This window comes from Anopheles funestus, chromosome 3RL, assembly GCF_943734845.2.
Source record: "Anopheles funestus chromosome 3RL, idAnoFuneDA-416_04, whole genome shotgun sequence".
Classification (NCBI taxonomy): domain Eukaryota; kingdom Metazoa; phylum Arthropoda; class Insecta; order Diptera; family Culicidae; genus Anopheles; species Anopheles funestus.
The window spans coordinates 12,051,337-12,070,533 of record NC_064599.1 but is presented as its reverse complement, the minus strand read 5'-3'; the positions used below and the strand labels follow the sequence as shown (position 1 = coordinate 12,070,533).

Here is a 19,197-nt window from a genome sequence, read left to right as displayed (position 1 = left end):
TTTTCTTCTTGGACAGCCATGCTCTCAGGTGTCCGTGCCAGAAGTTATTTGAGGAACCAAGTTCCTTACCCTGTTTGATAACATATAAAAATTTTGAGCAATTCAGCAAAATTAAAAAAAATGATTTATTTTTATGCGAATTTGTTGCAATGTGTTTCTTTTTACTCAAATAATGCTTTAAATTAGAAAAATAATAAAAAATCAGAAAAAAATTTAAAAAAAATTTTAACCCGAAAATTTCATAAGGCTTACCCCTTACGTTTTTTTTTGGGAAATTTTGCAAAAAAAATTAAATTGGTTTATTTTAATGCCAATTGGTTGCAATGTGTTTCTTTTCACTCAAGTAATGCTTTAAATAAAAAAAAGAGTGAAAAATAATAAAAAAATCAAACAATTCAAAAGAATAAAAAAATTATTAAGGCTCATTTTTGCACCAAGTTTTCCCTATAACTCGGTCGGTATCCAACGGATCGCCAATCTTTAACTTGCGGTCAATAGATGGCACCAATGGCTACATTTTCTTCTTGGATGGCCATGCCCTCCGATGTCCGTGCCGGAAGTTATTCGAGGAACCAAGTTCCATACGCTGTTTGAGAAAATGTAAAATTTTCCTCATTTTTGCACCAAGTTTTGCCTATAACTCGGTCGGTATCCAACGGATCGCCAAACTTTAACTTGTGGTCAATAGATGGCACCAATGGCTACATTTTCGTTTTGGACGGCCATACCCTCAGATGTCTGTGCCAGAAGTTATTCGAAGAACCAAGTTCCATACCATTTTTTGAGCAATTTAGTAAAATTTAAAAATTTGATATATTTTCATGCGAAATTGTTACAATAAGTTTCTTTTCACTCAAATAATGCTTTAAATTAAAAAAAGCATAAACATAATTTTAAAACATAATTTTTTCCGCACGTTTTCGTTTCAACTCACGTATTTACTCTTTTTGCAACTCGACGTACCACGGCTACATGCTCACACTCATGAGTGAGTAAGTGAAAAAAGAGTCGCTAAAACTCCTGGTGAGTGAACGAAACTCGTTCAATACAAAGTTTCAACTCACTATCTCACTCTTACTCACTCACTCACTCACACTTACTTGCACAGCTCTAATCTGGAGTCGAATTCGGAATGACTCCGGCAGGAGTGAGCAGGGGGTTCCGGCATCGATCGGACTCATCCGGCATCGATCGGACCCATTCGGAATCGATCGGACTCGACCGGACTCAACCGGACTCGGCTGGACTCCACTAGACTCGACCGGACTCGCTGGAGTCAATTTTGGTTTTTGGTCGGAGTCGGAATCAATTTTTCATACGCGGAGTCGGAGTGAATGCACGATTCCACTCCGGATTGCACATCACTAGTAGGTAGGTAGGTAATTCGTTATTTAATTTTTGTAATAAGAATGCAAATTCAAACTATCCTTATGGGCGTGTTCATCAATAATGATTGATCAGACCCTTTTGAAGGTCCTATCCTATCGGCAAAGGCCCGATCCACGAAGCAACCAATGACTATGTACCGTGGAGACAATCCATACATCGAAACATGGATGCTTAGATGAATACGTGATAAACATAGCGCAAGTACGTCTCTTTAAGCAAAACCCTGTCCGAGTAAGTCGTTTGAGCAAAACAAGAAGCAGTGTGAGTGTTTCCGGCCATATTGTCGTTAGTTCCTTGTTTCCGACATTCCGTAACCAATTTTCTCCCTACTCCACGGTATCCGGGTATGCGGGAAAAGAAAAGTTTTGCATCACCTATCTATTCGCGGCTGAGTTTCGTAACTTTGCGCACAAATCTTCATCGTGCCAATCGACCGCACCAAAAGGAAGCGAATGGTAGACGACGGCGAAAAATCAACATGGAGTGGAGATTGTGGAAAGAGTAGACAAAGGCAAAAGAAACAGGCGAACAAACCGGAACAAGAAACGGGAAAGTTGTTTAACCACTTCTCATCTCGTCTTTATGGGCATTACATCGGTTGGGGGACGTTTCGCTTTGCCCAAGCAGCAGCAACAGCAGCAGCAGCGATACATATTGTCTTTGAAGCCGCACGAGTCCAAAACACGATGGATGAAGATCGCGAAAGTTACCGTTAGCAAAAAAAAAAGAAACAAGCCACTGGACTACTTCTCAGACGTTTTAAGAGGTCACATACGCCGTTCGGTAATAGCAGCGATGTCTGAAAGTGAAGAACGGAAGACCTGTAACCGTTTTATGTTACCTTCAGCAAACATACACAAAATGGGATTTAATAGCACCCTCGGATTACTTGCTTGTCATCAGATTTTTGGTGAAAGCGAACGACCAAAAATCCAATCCGTAAATTGAGTTTGTTTAGCGAAACAATGGCACTCAATCTAGGTGACAGTTGTGGGTTAGCTTTATTCAGTTTCTAAATCATTCTTCTTTTTTTACACTACCAAAAAGTACCAATTTCGAGCGGATGGAAATTACATACATTCCATTGCTTACGATTTTGTAAGGACATTTAATTTTACTTTAATGTACACAAGAGACTACTTGTCTGGGTTATTGGAAAATACCAAGCATCAAACGTTGCAACAATTCTTATCTGTTTCTACAATCAATACTCTTCGCACTAGGTCATTCGTTAGACTACTTACAACAATTTGTATCGCGCGTTTGACCATTCGGGTCTTTAAATTTCTGGCTGTAAGTAATGCATTTGATGATCGTGTAGTATTGGTTGCATACGAGCAAAACATCTACACCCATTACCATATGCTTGATCATCTTTTATTCTACTAAAATGAACCTTTTACTACATCCTAAGAGATGATAAAGCAAATGCTCTCAGAATTGAATGCGATACTTGTTCTCGACTCGCGCCAAACTATTGCCCCGACGCTGTTGCTGACTGCCGACCGAACTGGACGATCCTCCTACCATCTTGTCCAACATGGACGGTTTCGGTGGCAGAGAAGCCGTCGACGCCTGGCCAATCGCAGACGTGGCCGATGAGTTGGCAGCGGCATGCAGAATACTGGAGCTCGGCAGGGAAGAGGACGTTTTCGGGTGGAGCTGTTGCGCCGTTCTCACCGGTGAACCTGCGTGCGGGGAAGGAAACTTGGCGAAGAAACCGTGATGGAACTGTTGGACAGTCTGGGCCGTAGGCATGCTGTGGTAGTTCGAATGCGATTTGTTCGATTCCACAGAGGTGGAAGGTTGATGATGGTGCTGAAGGAAGCGGGGTGGCGTGCGGGAAACCAGTTGATGCGGATGATATACCGAACCGGCGGGATGCGGCTGTGGTTGTGGACTGGAACGAGCTGGTCCCACATTCGAGTGATTCGAACCGGAGGAGGCTGAGTTCAACGAGTCGCGTGATCCGCCTCCCTTGGGCATGCCTGCAGCAACATTCGGCTTACGTCCCGTGTTCGGGAGAAGCGATCGCTTTAGGGTACCAGAGTCTCCGGAGCTTTTGCGCGACTGAGACGACTGCGAGGAGCTGTTGTTGTGCCGATGTCCCAGCGAAGTCGCTGCCGCTGTGGAACCCGTCGGCGATGGGTCCTCCAGTCGTTGGTAGTTTTTCGTCGATGGATAGTCACCCGATGGTCCGGACGTGCCCGTACCAGATTTGGAAGATCCAAAGCCAAATTTAGCCACGGACGGTTGTGTACCACCACCGGAACCCACCGTTGTCATCGAACCGTACGATTTGTGTTTCAACGCTGTGCCGCCTTGGTAGTCCTTGGTTAGACGTAGCGTGTCCTTCATTTCCACGTAACTTCCTTTAGCGGGCGAGAACTCTCGTCCGGATCGTTTGAGGCTCCCTCCACTCTGACTGGCACCTGACGAAGATGCCGGCGATGGTGGCGTTGTCGCGCGTGTTTTCTTCCCACTGTCGCTTCCGCCTCCGTCACTTAGCCGACCGTACTCTATCTTGCGCGGAGGTTTCAAGCTTCTGGGAGGTCTTGGCAGTGCACTAGGGGGTAGAGAAGATCCACGCTGGGCGACCTGTTGCGAAACACCGGATAGTATCTTTGAGATCTACGCGTGTAATACGATACGTCATTGAATCTGAGACTGATATAACAAATTAAATTAACACCCCAATTACCTTATTGCCGTTACTGGACACACCCGAACCACCACTGGAAATATCACCCGCACCTCCCGATCCACCAATGTTGCTGATGTCGGTCATGTTTTGTCCTACAGCTTGTGATACGTGTGCCAGGTTGCCTAAGGTTCCGCTGGAAGAACTGCTGCCACCTCGCAGCTTCTGCGAGCATCGACCCTGTTTCTCTAGCAATACCATATCGTCCGCCTTCTGACCACCGCTGCTTAGTTGATCCCGCTCTGGAGGTTGCTCCGAACGTCGGTCCGATCCGATATGTGCCAGATTCTGCAGAAACAGAAAGGTTTAACGAATGAACGTGCTAGATTGCATGCTACGATCGGTCAATTAGACCTGTATACCTGTAGAAACGTTTCACTATTGTTCGTGGAAAGGACAGACACTTCGTCGGCCAATAGCGATTGGATCGGTTTCTTCGTGGTCAAGCTTGGGAAGCAGCAAAGTCCTCGCTGGGAGTGGAAGAAGGAAAGTGATCCACTACTCTTATTACTCATACTTCATACGGACTAACAGATCCGGATCAATGAGATTGCTTACTCCACGGTTGCGATACAGCATCGTCCAGTGTCCTTGATAAATAAGTACAATAACTTACCTGATCCATTTGCGGAAGGGTATTATACGTGAAAAAACAAACCGCACATCAAACAACTGCACGCTTATTAGAAACGCAAATCGTGATAAATATTTGGTATTGCATTATAAACAAGATGTCATCAGTTTAGACACCACTTGCAGTAGTATTAGCGTCATTTGAGCAGGTTTGCTTTGGCGATTTAAATTCGTCACCATCATACGGATAGGACCAAGGAGACGTATACCTCATAAACCAAAACTAAGGAAAACAAAGGTGTCATCGTAGGTTATTCTGGAAGCAAATGGTGTACCAATCATAGTGTTTAAAATAAATGTAAGCATAAACACATGGACAGCTGAAAACAACATCTGATAAAAGTATGAAACTTTTGAATTTTAAGTTAAATAGCGTTACGGTGAGGAAAAAAACAAGGTGACACAAATTCACACAGAAACAGCATTCAAAACGACACACGCAAAACAAACACAAACCACGGCCTATTGGCGTTTCAATCATTTTTTTTTTGTAAATGCATCTGTTCTTCACTTTATTTCCTCCATTGTAAAAAAAAGGTTCGTATCGTTTCTAGAGCGTTTCCTTTTTCCTAGCTATTAAAACTCGCTTTCCTGATGATGGCAACTCTACGATCGTTTGGTATGGAAGCACGAAAAAAACTATCTATCTAGAGCCATGGATGAAAGGCGGCAGATCCTTATTGCGTTACCTTGAGATAGTAAAAATGTGAGGTAATTTTTACTATTATTAGATACTGCCAGCGTCATATTAAACTTGATGCGGATCAACCGTTGAAGAACAATGAAGTTAATTGCTGCACTATTCACGATCAAATCTCCCGTTAGAATATTATCTATTCTGATCTCGAGAAGCCCGTAAACCACCTGTAGCAACAACACTTTTACGCTAATTTCCTGCGCCTCTAAACCTATAGTAGTCCTACCGCGCTCTGTTAGCTCTGTGTAGCTAATCCTTATGATAACCTGCGGTACTCCTGGTCCGCACAGTGGCTCTTACATTATTGCTATTGTCATGCAGTCATGCGGTCCTGCGGTAGGAAACCAAACGAAGCTAAAACCAATTTAAAAACAAAACCCAATTCAACGCCAAAATGCGTTGCGATACTTACGGTGAGCTCCTTTACCCGTGGATTTCGACTCCCTTCTTTCGCCCGATTATGGACGGAAGACGCGGAGCGCATTGTACAAATAAATTAGTTACACCGTTACATGCTAAAAGGACACAAACACTCAGGCACGCGGTGCCGATCATCCTTGCTCTGCTCGCCCGAAAGTAATCATTGACAGAACATATATAAAACAAGCATTAATCGTATCCGGGCAGTAGTTTCTCCACCCTTGAGCTTCGTGCGCTTCCTTGATTCTGTATGTTTATCGATCGGCGATCGAAACGGAAGCCGAAGTAAACAAATGGGCTGCTGGCTAACTACTACCATTGTTTGGGAAATAAATATAAGCTCTATAGTTACACCGCTAGTGCAAACCGTTGCGCGATTTGCGACACGCCACGTAGCTGACCAAATAGCTACGCGCTTGACATTTGCTTCTGTGCTTTTTTTTTATCTTTGGTGTTGGCGGCGACATGCATGCGGAATGATATGCGGTATGGGGAGAAGGAAAGAATGCTAAAATGATCCAAGCAGTTCGGGGTGGCAATTCTCGCGCCTAATAGAACGTTTCCGGTTCAGAGGAAGAGGACGATGACGATGAATCAGTTGCGGAGGTGGAAACGTTCTTGCACGATGCGGCCAATTTCTTGCCATGGTTGCTAGCAGCTGACCCAGACGTGGTAATGGTGCCCACGGACGCGGTGGTCACACTGGGAGATTTCTTGGTTGCTATCGCGGGTGTGGATGTCGTTTTGGCCATGTTGTGAAGATGTTTTTTCGTCGATGTCGCCATGGCCGCCGTCGACGGTAGCGCCACTTTGCCACGATGCTGCTGCGATTTACCACCGCTAGAGGGCACGCAGGACGAGGAAGAGGTAGAGGAGGAAGCGGTTCGTGTACCGGAAGGCTTTGATATGTTAGTAGAGGCCACATGCAGTAGATTACCGTTGCCATTCGCGTCCGTGCTCGAGCCCGCCGATGAGGTTTCGCTGGCCGTACCGAGACCGGACGAACCGGCACGTCCTCCACCTCCGCTGGCCCCAACCGCTTTCAGTTTGGCCGCCAGTGTCCTAGCCTGCTGATTTAGCTGCCGCTGCTTCTCCACCAGCGACAGTTCACTCACCTTGCTGAGCAACTGCTCATCGAGCTGCTTCAGTTGATCGTCGATGGATTTACGCTGCGCGTCGTAGCTCTTGCTGTCGTAGATCGTGTGCTCACTGCCGGCACCGAAGTTGGCCGAGCTGCTGTAGTTCGAGGTGGTACTGCTGCTGCCCGGCGACGAGTAGGCACCGACGGTACCGGGTCCACCAACTGTACCGCTTCCACCGCCAACACCACCGCCGGTGGTTAGATTCAGAGAGCTCTGGACGAAGGAGGAAGGATTGCTGGCAGTCGGGCCGTAAGAGGACGCGAAGCTGGACACAACCGCCGCCGTAGCCGCTGGACCATACGGTCCCACGACAACGGACGATGGGTCGAGCAGCGAGCCACCGGTACCGGTGGTTACATCAAATGCGCCGCTCGACACGTCCACGTAAGACGCCTGCGAGTTATACGCTCCCAGTGGATTCAATGCGAAGCTATCCGACGATAGGTTGTACGATCCGTAGGAGTTTGTCGAGCCGCCATAAACTTCAGAAAGACAAAGATCGATCGTTAAAAGATCATTCGGAAGGTTTCACATACTCATCAACTGGCTGGCACTTACTTTTCTGTCCTTGATAGGCACGTATCATAGCGTCCTTCTCGGCCAGCCGGTTCTCCACCAACTTCAGCCGAGTCTGTAGTTCCGTTACCTTCCGATTGGCAGCGTGTGCTTCGTCAAGGTATCGGATCTTCTCCTGCTTTGCCTCCGCAAGTATACGTTCGGTTTCCTGCGAGTTTCGCTCCATTGCCAGTTTGGCCACGTTGCGTACATTAGATTCTTCCAGATTGCGCTGCTCCAGCTGGGCACATTCTGATTCCAGCCTACGAAGAGAGATCAACGTTAAAGGTTAGTATTGTTTGACCTGGCCCCAACAAAAAAGCGGCATCTGAACTGAGCAGAAATTGGGTTAAACTTGCTATATGGGGCAGCTTTTAAACTTACCGTAATATTTGCGCGTCCTTCTCGCGCAGCTGCCATTTGAGGTTGTCCGTTTCGCTGTTAGTACTGCTACCGCTTCGATTTGGTAGATCGTTATCGTAGTCGATGCGTAACTTCCGTTCGGCCTGCTCGCGTCGTTCACTTGCATTTTGCAGTGATTGTAACGCGTGCTGCAGCTGTGCACAACGCTCCACGTATACTTGCTTTTGCCGACACTGGAAATAGAGATGGTAAAGCATTTTAAATGTAGAGAGCACTCCTCGCACGGATTTTTGTCATGCTAACCTCCTCCTCGAGACGTTTCAGTGCCGTGTCAAGTACGTTGATGTGAATGCGCTGTTCTTCTAGTGTCGCGTTCTGTGCCTGCAGTTCGATGCATTGTCGTCGATTTGCATCGATTAGCGATTTGTCTGTACAAGAATAAATGATCGATAAGCCAACATAATAAACAAATGCATAAGTTTATGCCACTTGTACGTACTTTGATTTACTAGCTGTGAGATGAGTACGTCCTGTTGCGTTCGACCGAGCTGATGGTCGGATGATGCATGCAGTTGGCTCTGGTACACCTCGACCTGGTCCCGGAACGCTCGGTTCAGCTCCTGCAGCCTTCGGCAATCCTGCTGCAACCGTGTACGAGCCGCCCTTTCCAAACGCTCGCGGCGATCGCAGGACTGCACTAGCTCTTCGTGCACTCGATAGATATTTGCTATTTCCTGTTCCAACTATGGTCAATGATACAAAAGAAGAAAGAAACATTGGATAACAATTCATAACGGTCACTTAAGTGGAAAATAACTAGGAAAACGAACAGCACCTTTTGACTTTTGGCAACCTTCAGATAGCAATTGTTCAACTGTTGCTTAAGTAGTTGATTCTCCTTCACCAACGCTTCCACCTCCTCGGGATCAATGTCGTACATCCGCGTCAGATCGGGTTGGCTTTTGCTTTTCAACTTCCCGTTGCTTTTCCCTCCACCGCCGGCCTTAGTTTCACTGCCCCGCCGACCCTGTCCACCCTTGTTTGCCGTCTTCTTCTCTCCATCTACATTGGATGCCGTAGAACCACCACTCGACTGCTGGCGACTGTTGCGAGCATTAGCCCGTGACAACTTTACCTCTTTGGCCAGATGCTTGAGCACGTGGCTTTGGTTAATATACTCTTCGCTGATTTCCGATATATCCTGCATCGGGGCGTTCGGTGCCGCCTCACCGTACGATCGTGGTCGCTCCTTCTTCATGTAGGGCGGCGGACTGCCGGCATACTCGCGACCGGAGGAAGCAACCGAGCTGTAGATGTCATCGTGAATGATAAGCGTATTGTACGACGACTGCGACACATCCATCGACGAGCGATTTGAGTTTGGTTCCTTCAACGAGTTGCGATTTGAGCCAGTCATGGAGCTACGATTCGATGGCCCTTCCGGACCGGTACCGATGTTGGCGTACATGCTGCCACCTCGTGTTTCCGAGACACTGCGACTACTGCTACCACCTGTCGGTGTGGCGTAACGCGTTGAATCCGACGAAGTGTTCGAGGAAAACTTATCTCCAATGAATCGTCCTGCAAATTTTTAAAAAAAGGTCCATACGTTATACACGATCAAAACGTTTCTTTACGATGTCATACCTTGGATCTCATTCACCGGTGTTATGTTTCCTTGCAGATTTTCTTCACCCTGCGGTTCGACCCGTGCATGACTCAACACGTAACGTTCCTCACGCGACAGGTTTTCGTTCGAGGTGGACACATCCGTATCGGATCCGGACAGACTGCCGATGGGCGAGCCGGGATATTTCGGAAGCCCACCCGTGGCTGGAGGTGTTTGAGGGCACGGTGGTGGTGGCAGCATAGATGCACCGGACGAGGTGACCAGCATCGGAGGTCGCATGAAGGGAAGCGAAGGTACCTGCGGTTGCTGTGGTTGCGTCGTCATTGAAGATGCCGTTTGGTTGGAAGATTTCCCCGTTCCGTTCGATTGTTGTTGCTGAGGACTTGCACCGGATATGTACTGTGAGTACCGCGTTGCTCCTCCATGGGACATTTTTTTTTACTAAACACTTATATTCCAAGAAACGATCACAAATACGATGGTTGGGTCCTTTGATTATTGCGTTGTTTTGCTTTGCTGGTTGGTTGCAATCTCCACTCACATTGATCACTCACATTCGGGTAGTGTGTATTGCGTGGAAAAGCCGTGTAATCCGACTGATTCGTTTTCGCGTTGTCTCGTTTTAATCAAACTATTTGCATCTAATATCAGAACGTAGGAAAGATCTTCGTTGCATTCAAAGATTCGTTTCACTGATCACATGCACGCACACCGTTTCTCGTCTCGTGAACAAAGTATTACTTCTTTAATCTGTTCGCAACAATTCGCGTTTGTTTCGTGAATAATGGCTCATTTATGTTTTAATTTTCAGGCATGATTCTATCCTGGGGGAATAAGGAGAATAAAATGTACATTAGGAAAAAAAGTCTCACAAAATAACACATTAATGTCTGATCACAGCTTTTGTAATCGATGTAGCCGAATATAATTTACACTAACTTCTTTACAATAAGTCCTTTTATTTGTCGTGGTGATCATGAAAAGTAATTAACACCGGACAATGTTTGCTGCACAGTCTTGATATATGCTCCACAGCATAATAAATACAACAACAAACGACAAACAAAAATATAAACGGTGCATCTGCATTAGTCCTTTCATGTTAGGAAACATTGCCGTGAGCTATGGAATGAAGCGAGCAAAGGGAATGTCGTTAATCCGGCAAAATCCTCTTAACTCGTTTAAGCTTACTTGCTTCTTCAAAACAAAAGCACAAAGCTAAGACACACGCACATGGTTGCACAATGTACGATACGCGATACAATTGTCCAACTAAAGGGCACCCTGGAAAGAATGTTGAATGTTCCTTCTTTTCTGCCCGTTCACGTAAAGCGACGAAAAGAAGGTAATAATAATGACACATACGGAATGGAATGCAGCCATCATCATGTGGGTCCGCGCGCGCGGTTTACTTCGAAACACACCGCCAAGACAATGGTGGTAGTGCGTTGTTGAAGAGTATATCGCAATTGGCCACGAGAGATTCCTTGCAAAATCGTGTGCAAATGTTCCTCTACCACGACAGTAGTGTTGGTGTGCTTTTTTATGGTTTGACTCTATTCCACAGAAACGAGGTGAATTACACTGATGGAATGCGGGGTGAAGGAATTTTATTTCGCACCAAGTCGAACACACACTGCACGCTGCACTAGATGCAATTCGAAGCTACATGGCTGCTAAGCTGATCGCCCATCGTTCTCTTCTGCCCAAATTAATTCAATTTGATGTTTACATGTTTTGCGCAGGTGATTAGATTTATCCGCCGAAGGTTTTCTCTACTTCAGCAGCTTCTTACGACAGAGTCTGGCTGTGTGTGTGTGTGCGTGTTGGAATGAACTTTAAACATTAGACACTGAGAGAGAGAACGAGACGGATGGAGACACACAGCGAGTAAGAAGAAGAGCTGCTATGAATGGAATGTGCCTCGCACCCCTTCGCACCGTGCGCTACTCCACCTGCTTCTCCGCACACTACGACCCCTCACTGCCCTTCTTAACCAGCATCCTCCCGTTTACCCCACACATTCGTACCAAACGTGTGGCGGGTGGGGGTTTTCTACGTACGAAAGCACTCTTTTTGCACAACTTTATCCGTAAAATTGGTTCACTTTTTACAAATTTAAAAAGCGATCACGATGATTTGCTCCCTCACTGTTCGATCGATGCTGCGCACGTTGCTGCCATATTATTACGCACAATCGCACAAATGATCGCGCGCCCGAGAAAGCTTCCTACTTTTCGCGCAAGTGCTGGGAAATGTTCACTTTGTACGATGCGAACTCGATAGTATTACGCGAATCCCGCATTCTATTGTGCTCGATTATTATTTTGCACCTTATTTCGACACTTACGTTCGTTGCGTAGCACAAAAGAGACACGATTTTCACTCCGGCATCGAAAAACGACAAACTCTCTGCCGCTGATCTAAAAAGAATTGATGGTTAGCGCATTCTCCGCTGGTGGCGTTACGATCGCATGTTGAGCCACACATTTTTGTTTACTTCACGACATAAAATTCCATAATTATATTCAAAAGTAATTCAACAGTGAGTAAAATCAACAAGAACTATCTGAAAACAGGACAATTTAATTTAATAAAAAAAAATTAAAACAAATTGAAGCGAAATTCGAACGTTGAAGCTATTTTTGACCGAAATATGTTGTGAAGCATTTTGTTGTCCAAATGAATGCCAATTAGGTCCCACTATTCAGCCTTCGACGAAAGGAAACAAAGAAGAATTGAACAAAAAACCACAGCTATCTTCATTGGGAGAGTATTTTCACTGGGACGCAAAATGACATTTGTCAAAATGGCTGCAGTTTGAAGTTTGGCATATGCTTCGGCGCAACGGGAACAAACAAAATAAACCAAACCAGCAACAAGTGTGAGCAACAAACGTATCTACCTAATTACCTTAAATTCAATAAGGTTCCGATTACGTAAGTACGCCACTGGTCTGAAAGATTCACCACCTATCATGTGTTAGTTAAATGTCCAGTCAAATCGTGGTATTTATTTCAATTGCTGCATTTATTTAAAACCGAAAAGCACAAACATGTTATCCGGAACAGCTGTAGTGCGGTGCGTAGGCTTCCACATTCGACGTTATTCAAGCAGAGGTTATTGCTCCTTGATTTCAACGAGCCGCACGTGCCACAGCATCGATATATCAGCAGGAAGTAAAGATGAAATACAGCGAGGCGTGTTTTTCCGTTCGATGAATGACAAATTCCGAACGTTCGCCACTACCGGTAAGAGTGTTATGCTGTGGGGGGCAAATAAACGGATATGATAAGAACTGCGTGCTGACTCAGACCTCAATCAAAGTAAAACAACTTATTGATCATATTGTCACATGAGATTCACATTTTGAAAGGAATGACAGACATGATGAATATGCGCGTTTATTTAGCATAGCTTCGTGTGTCGCATGATACTCCTAGCGTTTTCCAACCGATAGAACCGGTTTTTGCTCTACGTCACTGTCTGGATGGTTTAATCCAGCACGCATTTTGGAAGACTATTTGGTTGCTGCCAGCATTCATTTCGATTGCATACTTCTTCATGAAAGCATGTCGCTGATGGGGAACATTGTTTTGTTGTTTTCGCTGTGTACCGTGCTGCTCTTGGTAGTAGCAAGCCCGAACGATTGCGGTGGAAATCGGTTTGCGCCGGCCTGCATTGAACCGCAACTCGTAGCCACTACTGCAGACATCGACGATCTACCGAACCACCCCGAAAAGCTTCTGATTGATGTGCGCGAACCATCGGAATTGGCCGCTACAGGTCAAATACCAACCAGCATCAACATTCCACGTAAGGTTTACAGTAACTGCGACATATTATGAAAGTGACGGTACGATCACTATCGCTGGGCTTTTAAGAACCTTTTTTTATTCTATTTTCAGTTAAAACTATACGTACTGAGCTAAACCTCAGCCCGGAAGCATTCGAAAAGAAGTATGGACGTAAGAAACCTGCCACCAATGAACCGATCATCTTCACCTGCCGCTCGGGAGTGCGTGCAGGACAAGCGGCACAGGAAGCGGAACAACTAGGTTACAAGAAGTAAGTATGGGGAATCTGGATTTTGTAACGTTTTTTTAGAATATGTTGCACTATTCCTTTTTTGTTTTTTATTCGTTTTCCTGCAGTGTAAAGAATTACGTCGGATCTTGGATGGAATACGCAGCCAAACATGACTTGCCAGTTTAATCAGAAGCTCGGAAGAAACCAGTTTTTTTGCGTTGTACCTCAAAACTTCGAGTACAATTCGTTAAGCGAACAAAGTGTGAAGTAGAACATCCCTTCTCGTTTAATAAACATTATTTGAACTGTTCTCTGCATAAATAACCATCAAGCGTGTAGCTAATTATTAGTCCCAAAATAAATATCATACCAAATATCTGTTTTTATCAGCAAGAGACAAATTAAAATTAATCTTATCTGGCAGTGTCGATAAGACGTTATCTGCCACCTAGCTAAAAATACTAAACACACCAACATCTGGGTCGATTTTGTGCTTAAATTCATTTCAGTTGATAACGAACAGCAACGAATTGCAGACGTGTTAACACGATGTCGATTGCTACGTACGAAGAGGTGCTAGATTTGCCCAATCATCCGGAGAAGCTGCTGATCGATGTGCGCAATCCCGACGAGCTTTCCGAGACGGGCAAAATTCCCACCAGTATCAACATTCCTCGTAAGTTCTTATATCTCGCAAAAATTAAAAGTAACATCGCTTTTTGGGTGACCATATGTACCGTGCATGTGGCTAGTGAAAAAAGCGAAATCAGTCCCGGCTTTATCACAAACTAATGATAACATTCTACCGTTGCTGCTTGCACATCAGTGGATAAAGTAAAACAGGCGTTCGGACCCGAAACTACCGAGGAAGCGTTTGCGCAAATGTACGGTGTGCCCAAACCGGGTTTGGATCACTATCTTATTCTATCCTGTCGCACGGGTCGTCGAAGTCAGATGGCTCTCGAAGCGATTGCGGAACTTGGCTATCGAAAGTAAGCCCAACACTGTTCATCTTCTACATGGGCTGTAGTTTATACTAATATATGCTCGAGGGCAACTAATACAAAGCATCTAGCATTGAGGATGTTGATCAAACAACCATTTGGGCTACGTCAAATTTCTCATCTTGTATGCTTTACGGGATAGTAGAATGATGTGATCGAATATGAATTTAGTATCACAGTGTCTTACAATGCTTTAAACCCATTTCCGCTCCATCATCAAACGTAGATATATATCCATCATTGTCCTTCTCGTTGCCCGTTTTTATATTTTTTTTTGCAGTGCCACAGCTTGAGGAAGGACTTAATCTCACGAATGAAGCATTCAAGGCAAAGTTTGGACGTGATAAGCCCGGCCCAAGCACGGAAGTGATATTTCACTGTAAGATGGGTGGACGAGCGCAAAAGGCGACGGATCTTGCTTCGAGTCTTGGTTTTATCAAGTATGTAGTCGTACTGTAAGAAGAGTGATCACGCGATCGCATCTCTACATAAGCCGCATGTAGTTCATGATGCTTTGGAATTCATCTTTAGTTTTGCTTTTGGTTTTTTTGGTAGCTTTATCTTTGGTTTTGGTTCTATTATATTCTGTTTGAATGGAAATATAACGCACATTGAATATTTACTTGTTTTTTTACTTGGTTTCAGCGCTCGTAACTACAAGGGATCTTGGACGGAGTGGGCCGCAAAACAGGGCAAGTGATATGAATAGCTCAATCCCAACACGAGATTGCGAACAAAACATTCCCAGTTAACAGTTGATGGCTTAATAAATCCCAATCTCAACTATACGTCATTCCACAACTTTTTAAACAACGAAAGGAAATGTTTGCGATGACAATTTCTTTTATAAGATTTTTATTGGAAATTAATTCTTCTATTCTTTTTTGGTGTATAACCTTTTGTTTGAGCACATACGGCTATCAGTTGACGTTCCTAAGATAAATAGAAGTAGTTGTGCACTCCTGCAGATCCTGCAGATTAACCAAGGAAGGTATGGGAAGCTGGATTCATTAGTCGTACCGTGGGATTATCTCGCAGAGAAGAAGAAGAAAATTTTACTTTACTTGGTGAAAGAATCGCTTTGTTTAAATTATCTCTGGAAACCTTTTTGTAGTCCGACTAACCAACACGATTAACAAAATAGCTTAATATTTCTTTCCAGACACCATATAAGAATAAGAAATTTATTAAATGGTTTTCTAATTAGTAGAACATTTCACGTTCTACGGGAATAGTTTTATTGAAAAAAAGAGCGGAAAAAAACGCTTCTACTTTTTGACGCTTTGAATCGCATCGTTAACGACGGCAGCTCGCTCTTCTTTGGTGTGATTCACAGGAAGATTGCGAACGGCTTCCTTGATCGCGTCAGCTTTAGCTTGTTGCTTGTCCATTTTCGATTGGCTTTCGATCCTCTTCTGTATAGCTTCCAGTAACTGTGACACAGTAGTGCTTTGATCGCTTGTTTGGGGGTTTGTAATGAAGTCACGACTGTTGCACTTGCTTTTTATATTAAAATCTTGCTTAGAATCACACGGAAAAGGTTGCAATGCGTTGGAAATCGACTGTTTAGCTCCTCATACCCTGTGCTACATACTTTGTAATGTAATTAGTAGTTTATAAAGAAACTAAGTCATTAAGAAACAAAATAAGACGTGTATAAAGTTATACAAAGTATCATATTTGTTTGATTAAAGACGCATTCTTAAATAGAGTATACTTAGTTGTGATCCGAATTTGTTCATTTGCCATTGCCCGTCTGTTTCTTGTTTGAATCTTTCCCATTCGATTCGATGGTTGTACTACAGGCAACTGTTTGTGTCCCACGAACGACATTGTATCGTATTTAATATCACTTGAAACTGCCATGCCTGGTTAAAAGATCATTCTGTGATTCTGTGATAAAGTAAAACAAATATGATTCACACAACAAATATATTCTAAACTTTGGCAACATTTAAACGGACTAACGTAATTTGATAACAAGTTTAGTCCTTTTGTTTTGCAGTTTTAAATTGATATACCTAGCTATTAAATCATGCCAAACTAAACGAAATGCAAACGGCCTTAACAAGCTATTAAATACCTATTCTTGAAAGTATTATTCATACAAGCAAGTAACATCTCATGATTTTTCTATCCTATAAGAATTCATGCTATAATTTCCACAGAATGAAAAGTAATTTAATTCATAAATACAATGTACAATTCCAGCATGTATGCCTTCTAAACAAAGAAACTGCATAAAGAATGGTCTTGGGCAACAACAAAAAGCACAGCCAGACGTGCCAGATGTTTATCTTCAATCAAACACATAATCGAACGAACTCGAACAATAATATCTGCAAAAATGTATCAAAAATGCACCAACAAAGTCGTGTGAAATGTATTTACTTTTCAGACATCCGTTCGTTTATCATCATACGACCACACTTAATCTTATTGCAAGACTTTTGTATTGAAAGGAAATTGTTGATTTCAAATAGGCTTCATGGGAAAAAAAAATGCGAAACCTTTTCCTTTCGCCCTTACAAAGTTGTGGGACACAAACAGTTGCCTGTAGCACAAGCATCGAATGTGGGTAAAGATCCAAACAAGAAACAGACGGGCAATGGCAAATGAACAAATTCGGATCACAACTAAGTATACTCTATTTAAGAATGCGTCTTTAATCAAACAAATATGATACATTGTATAGTTTTATACACGTCTTATTTTGTTTCGTAATGACTTCGTTTCTTTATAAACTACTAATTACATTACAAAGTATGTAGCACAGGGTATGAGGAGCTAAACAGTCGATTTCCAACGCATTGCAACCTTTTCCGTGTGATTCTAAGCAAGATTTTAATATAAAAAGCAAGTGCAACAGTCGTGACTTCATTACAAACCCCCAAACAAGCGATCAAAGCACTACTGTGTCACAGTTACTGGAAGCTATACAGAAGAGGATCGAAAGCCAATCGAAAATGGACAAGCAACAAGCAAAAGCTGACGCGATCAAGGAAGGCGTTCGCAATCTTCCTGCGAATCACACCAAAGAAGAGCGAGCTGCCGTCGTTAACGATGCGATTCAAAGCGTCAAAAAGTAGAAGCGCTTTTTTTCGCTCTTTTTTTCAATAAAACTATTCCCGTAGAACGTGAAATGTTCTACTAATTAGAAAACCATTTAATAAATTTCTTATTCTTATATGGTGCCTGGAAAGAAATATTAAGCTATTTTGTTAATCGTGTTGGTTAGTCGGACTACAAAAAGGTTTCCAGAGGTAATTTAAACAAAGCGATTCTTTCACCAAATAAAGTAAAATTTTCTTCTTCTTCTCTGCGAGATAATCCCACGGTACGACTAATGAATCCAGCTTCCCATACCTTCCTTGGTTAATCTGCAGGATCTGCAGGAGTGCACAACTACTTCTATTTATCTTAGGAACGTCAACTGATAGCCGTATGTGCTCAAACAAAAGGTTATACACCAAAAAAGAATAGAAGAATTAATTTCCAATAAAAATCTTATCCAAGAAATTGTCATCGCAAACATTTCCTTACGTTGTTTAAAAAGTTGTGGAATGACGTATAGTTGAGATTGGGATTTATTAAGCCATCAACTGTTAACTGGGAATGTTTTGTTCGCAATCTCGTGTTGGGATTGAGCTATTCATATCACTTGCCCTGTTTTGCGGTCCACTCCGTCCAAGATCCCTTGTAGTTACGGGCGCTGAAACCAAGTAAAAAACAAGTAAATATTTAATGTGCGTTATATTTTCATTCAAACAGAATATAATAGAACCAAAACCAAAGATAAAGCTACCAAAAAACCCAAAGGCAAAACTTAAGATGAATTCCAAAGCATCATGAACTACATGCGGCTTATGTAGAGATGCGATCGCGTTATCACTCTTTTTACAGTACGACTACATACTTGATAAAACCAAGACTCGAAGCAAGATCCGTCGCCTTTTGCGCTCGTCCACCCATCTTACAGTGAAATATCACTTCCGTGCTTGGGCTGGGCTTATCACGTCCAAACTTTGCCTTGAATGCTTCATTCGTGAGATTAAGTCCTTCCTCAAGCTGAGGCACTGCAAAAAAAAATATAAAAACGGGCAACGAGAAGGACAACGATGGATATATATCTACGTTTGATGATGGAGCGGAAATATGTTTAAAGCATTGTAAGACACTGTGATACTAAATTCATATTCGATCACATCATTCTACTATCCCGTAAAGCATACAAGATGAGAAATTTGACGTAGCCCAAATGGTTGTTTGATCAACATCCTCAATGCTAGATGCTTTGTATTAGTTGCCTTCGAGCATATATTAGTATAAACTACAGCCCATGTAGAAGATGAACAGTGTTGGGCTTACTTTCGATAGCCAAGTTCCGCAATCGCAAAAATTGCGAATCCTTTTCCTTTCGCCCTTACAAAGTTGTGGGACACAAACAGTTGCCTGTAGCACAAGCATCGAATGTGGGTAAAGATCCAAACAAGAAACAGACGGGCAATGGGAAATGAACAAATTCGGATCACAACTAAGTATACCCTATTTAAGAATGCGTCTTTCATCAAACAAATATGATACATTGTATAGTTTTATACACGTCTTATTTTGTTTCGTAATGACTCCGTTTC

General features: G+C 43.4%; 4 protein-coding genes across 10 annotated transcripts; 2 read left to right on the top strand and 2 right to left on the bottom strand.

Annotated features, from left to right (window-relative positions):
* Positions 1-2,320: 2,320 nt before the first annotated feature.
* Positions 2,321-12,015, bottom strand: LOC125771429 (uncharacterized). Of its 6 annotated transcripts, none has more exons than XM_049442038.1 (11): positions 11,881-12,015; positions 9,548-10,354; positions 8,736-9,481; positions 8,400-8,643; positions 8,204-8,328; positions 7,922-8,133; positions 7,541-7,800; positions 6,956-7,464; positions 4,453-4,560; positions 4,091-4,378; positions 2,321-4,020 (listed from the first exon to the last, which is right to left on the bottom strand). In XM_049442038.1, exons 2-11 carry the CDS (start codon positions 9,960-9,962, stop codon positions 2,824-2,826), a joined length of 4,104 nt encoding a protein of 1,367 aa, XP_049297995.1. In that variant the 5' UTR covers positions 9,963-10,354; positions 11,881-12,015; the 3' UTR covers positions 2,321-2,823. The 6 variants fall into 6 exon arrangements, with proteins under 6 accessions (XP_049297995.1, XP_049297999.1, XP_049298001.1 ...); XM_049442042.1 differs by having other exon boundaries at positions 2,321-4,011; XM_049442044.1 differs by having other exon boundaries at positions 2,321-3,987.
* Positions 12,016-12,340: 325 nt separating this feature from the next.
* LOC125771492 (rhodanese domain-containing protein CG4456-like) lies at positions 12,341-13,883 on the top strand. The gene is made up of 5 exons (XM_049442173.1): positions 12,341-12,469; positions 12,579-12,781; positions 13,167-13,346; positions 13,439-13,598; positions 13,685-13,883. The coding sequence occupies exons 2-5, from the start codon at positions 12,586-12,588 to the stop codon at positions 13,743-13,745; spliced, it is 597 nt and encodes a 198-aa protein (XP_049298130.1). The 5' UTR covers positions 12,341-12,469; positions 12,579-12,585; the 3' UTR covers positions 13,746-13,883.
* On the top strand, positions 12,356-15,351 carry LOC125771498 (rhodanese domain-containing protein CG4456-like). 2 transcript variants are annotated; one of them, XM_049442185.1, is made up of 4 exons: positions 12,356-12,469; positions 14,069-14,235; positions 14,844-15,003; positions 15,209-15,351. In XM_049442185.1, the coding sequence occupies exons 2-4, from the start codon at positions 14,109-14,111 to the stop codon at positions 15,261-15,263; spliced, it is 342 nt and encodes a 113-aa protein (XP_049298142.1). In that variant the 5' UTR covers positions 12,356-12,469; positions 14,069-14,108; the 3' UTR covers positions 15,264-15,351. The 2 variants fall into 2 exon arrangements, with proteins under 2 accessions (XP_049298142.1, XP_049298141.1); XM_049442184.1 differs by lacking the exon at positions 14,844-15,003 and adding an exon at positions 14,386-14,551.
* Positions 15,209-18,950, bottom strand: LOC125771499 (rhodanese domain-containing protein CG4456-like). The gene is made up of 3 exons (XM_049442186.1): positions 18,932-18,950; positions 18,480-18,639; positions 15,209-18,275 (listed from the first exon to the last, which is right to left on the bottom strand). Coding segments are annotated over exons 1-3 (216 nt in total). The 5' UTR covers positions 18,933-18,950; the 3' UTR covers positions 15,209-18,220.
* Between the last annotated feature and the right edge of the window lie 247 nt (positions 18,951-19,197).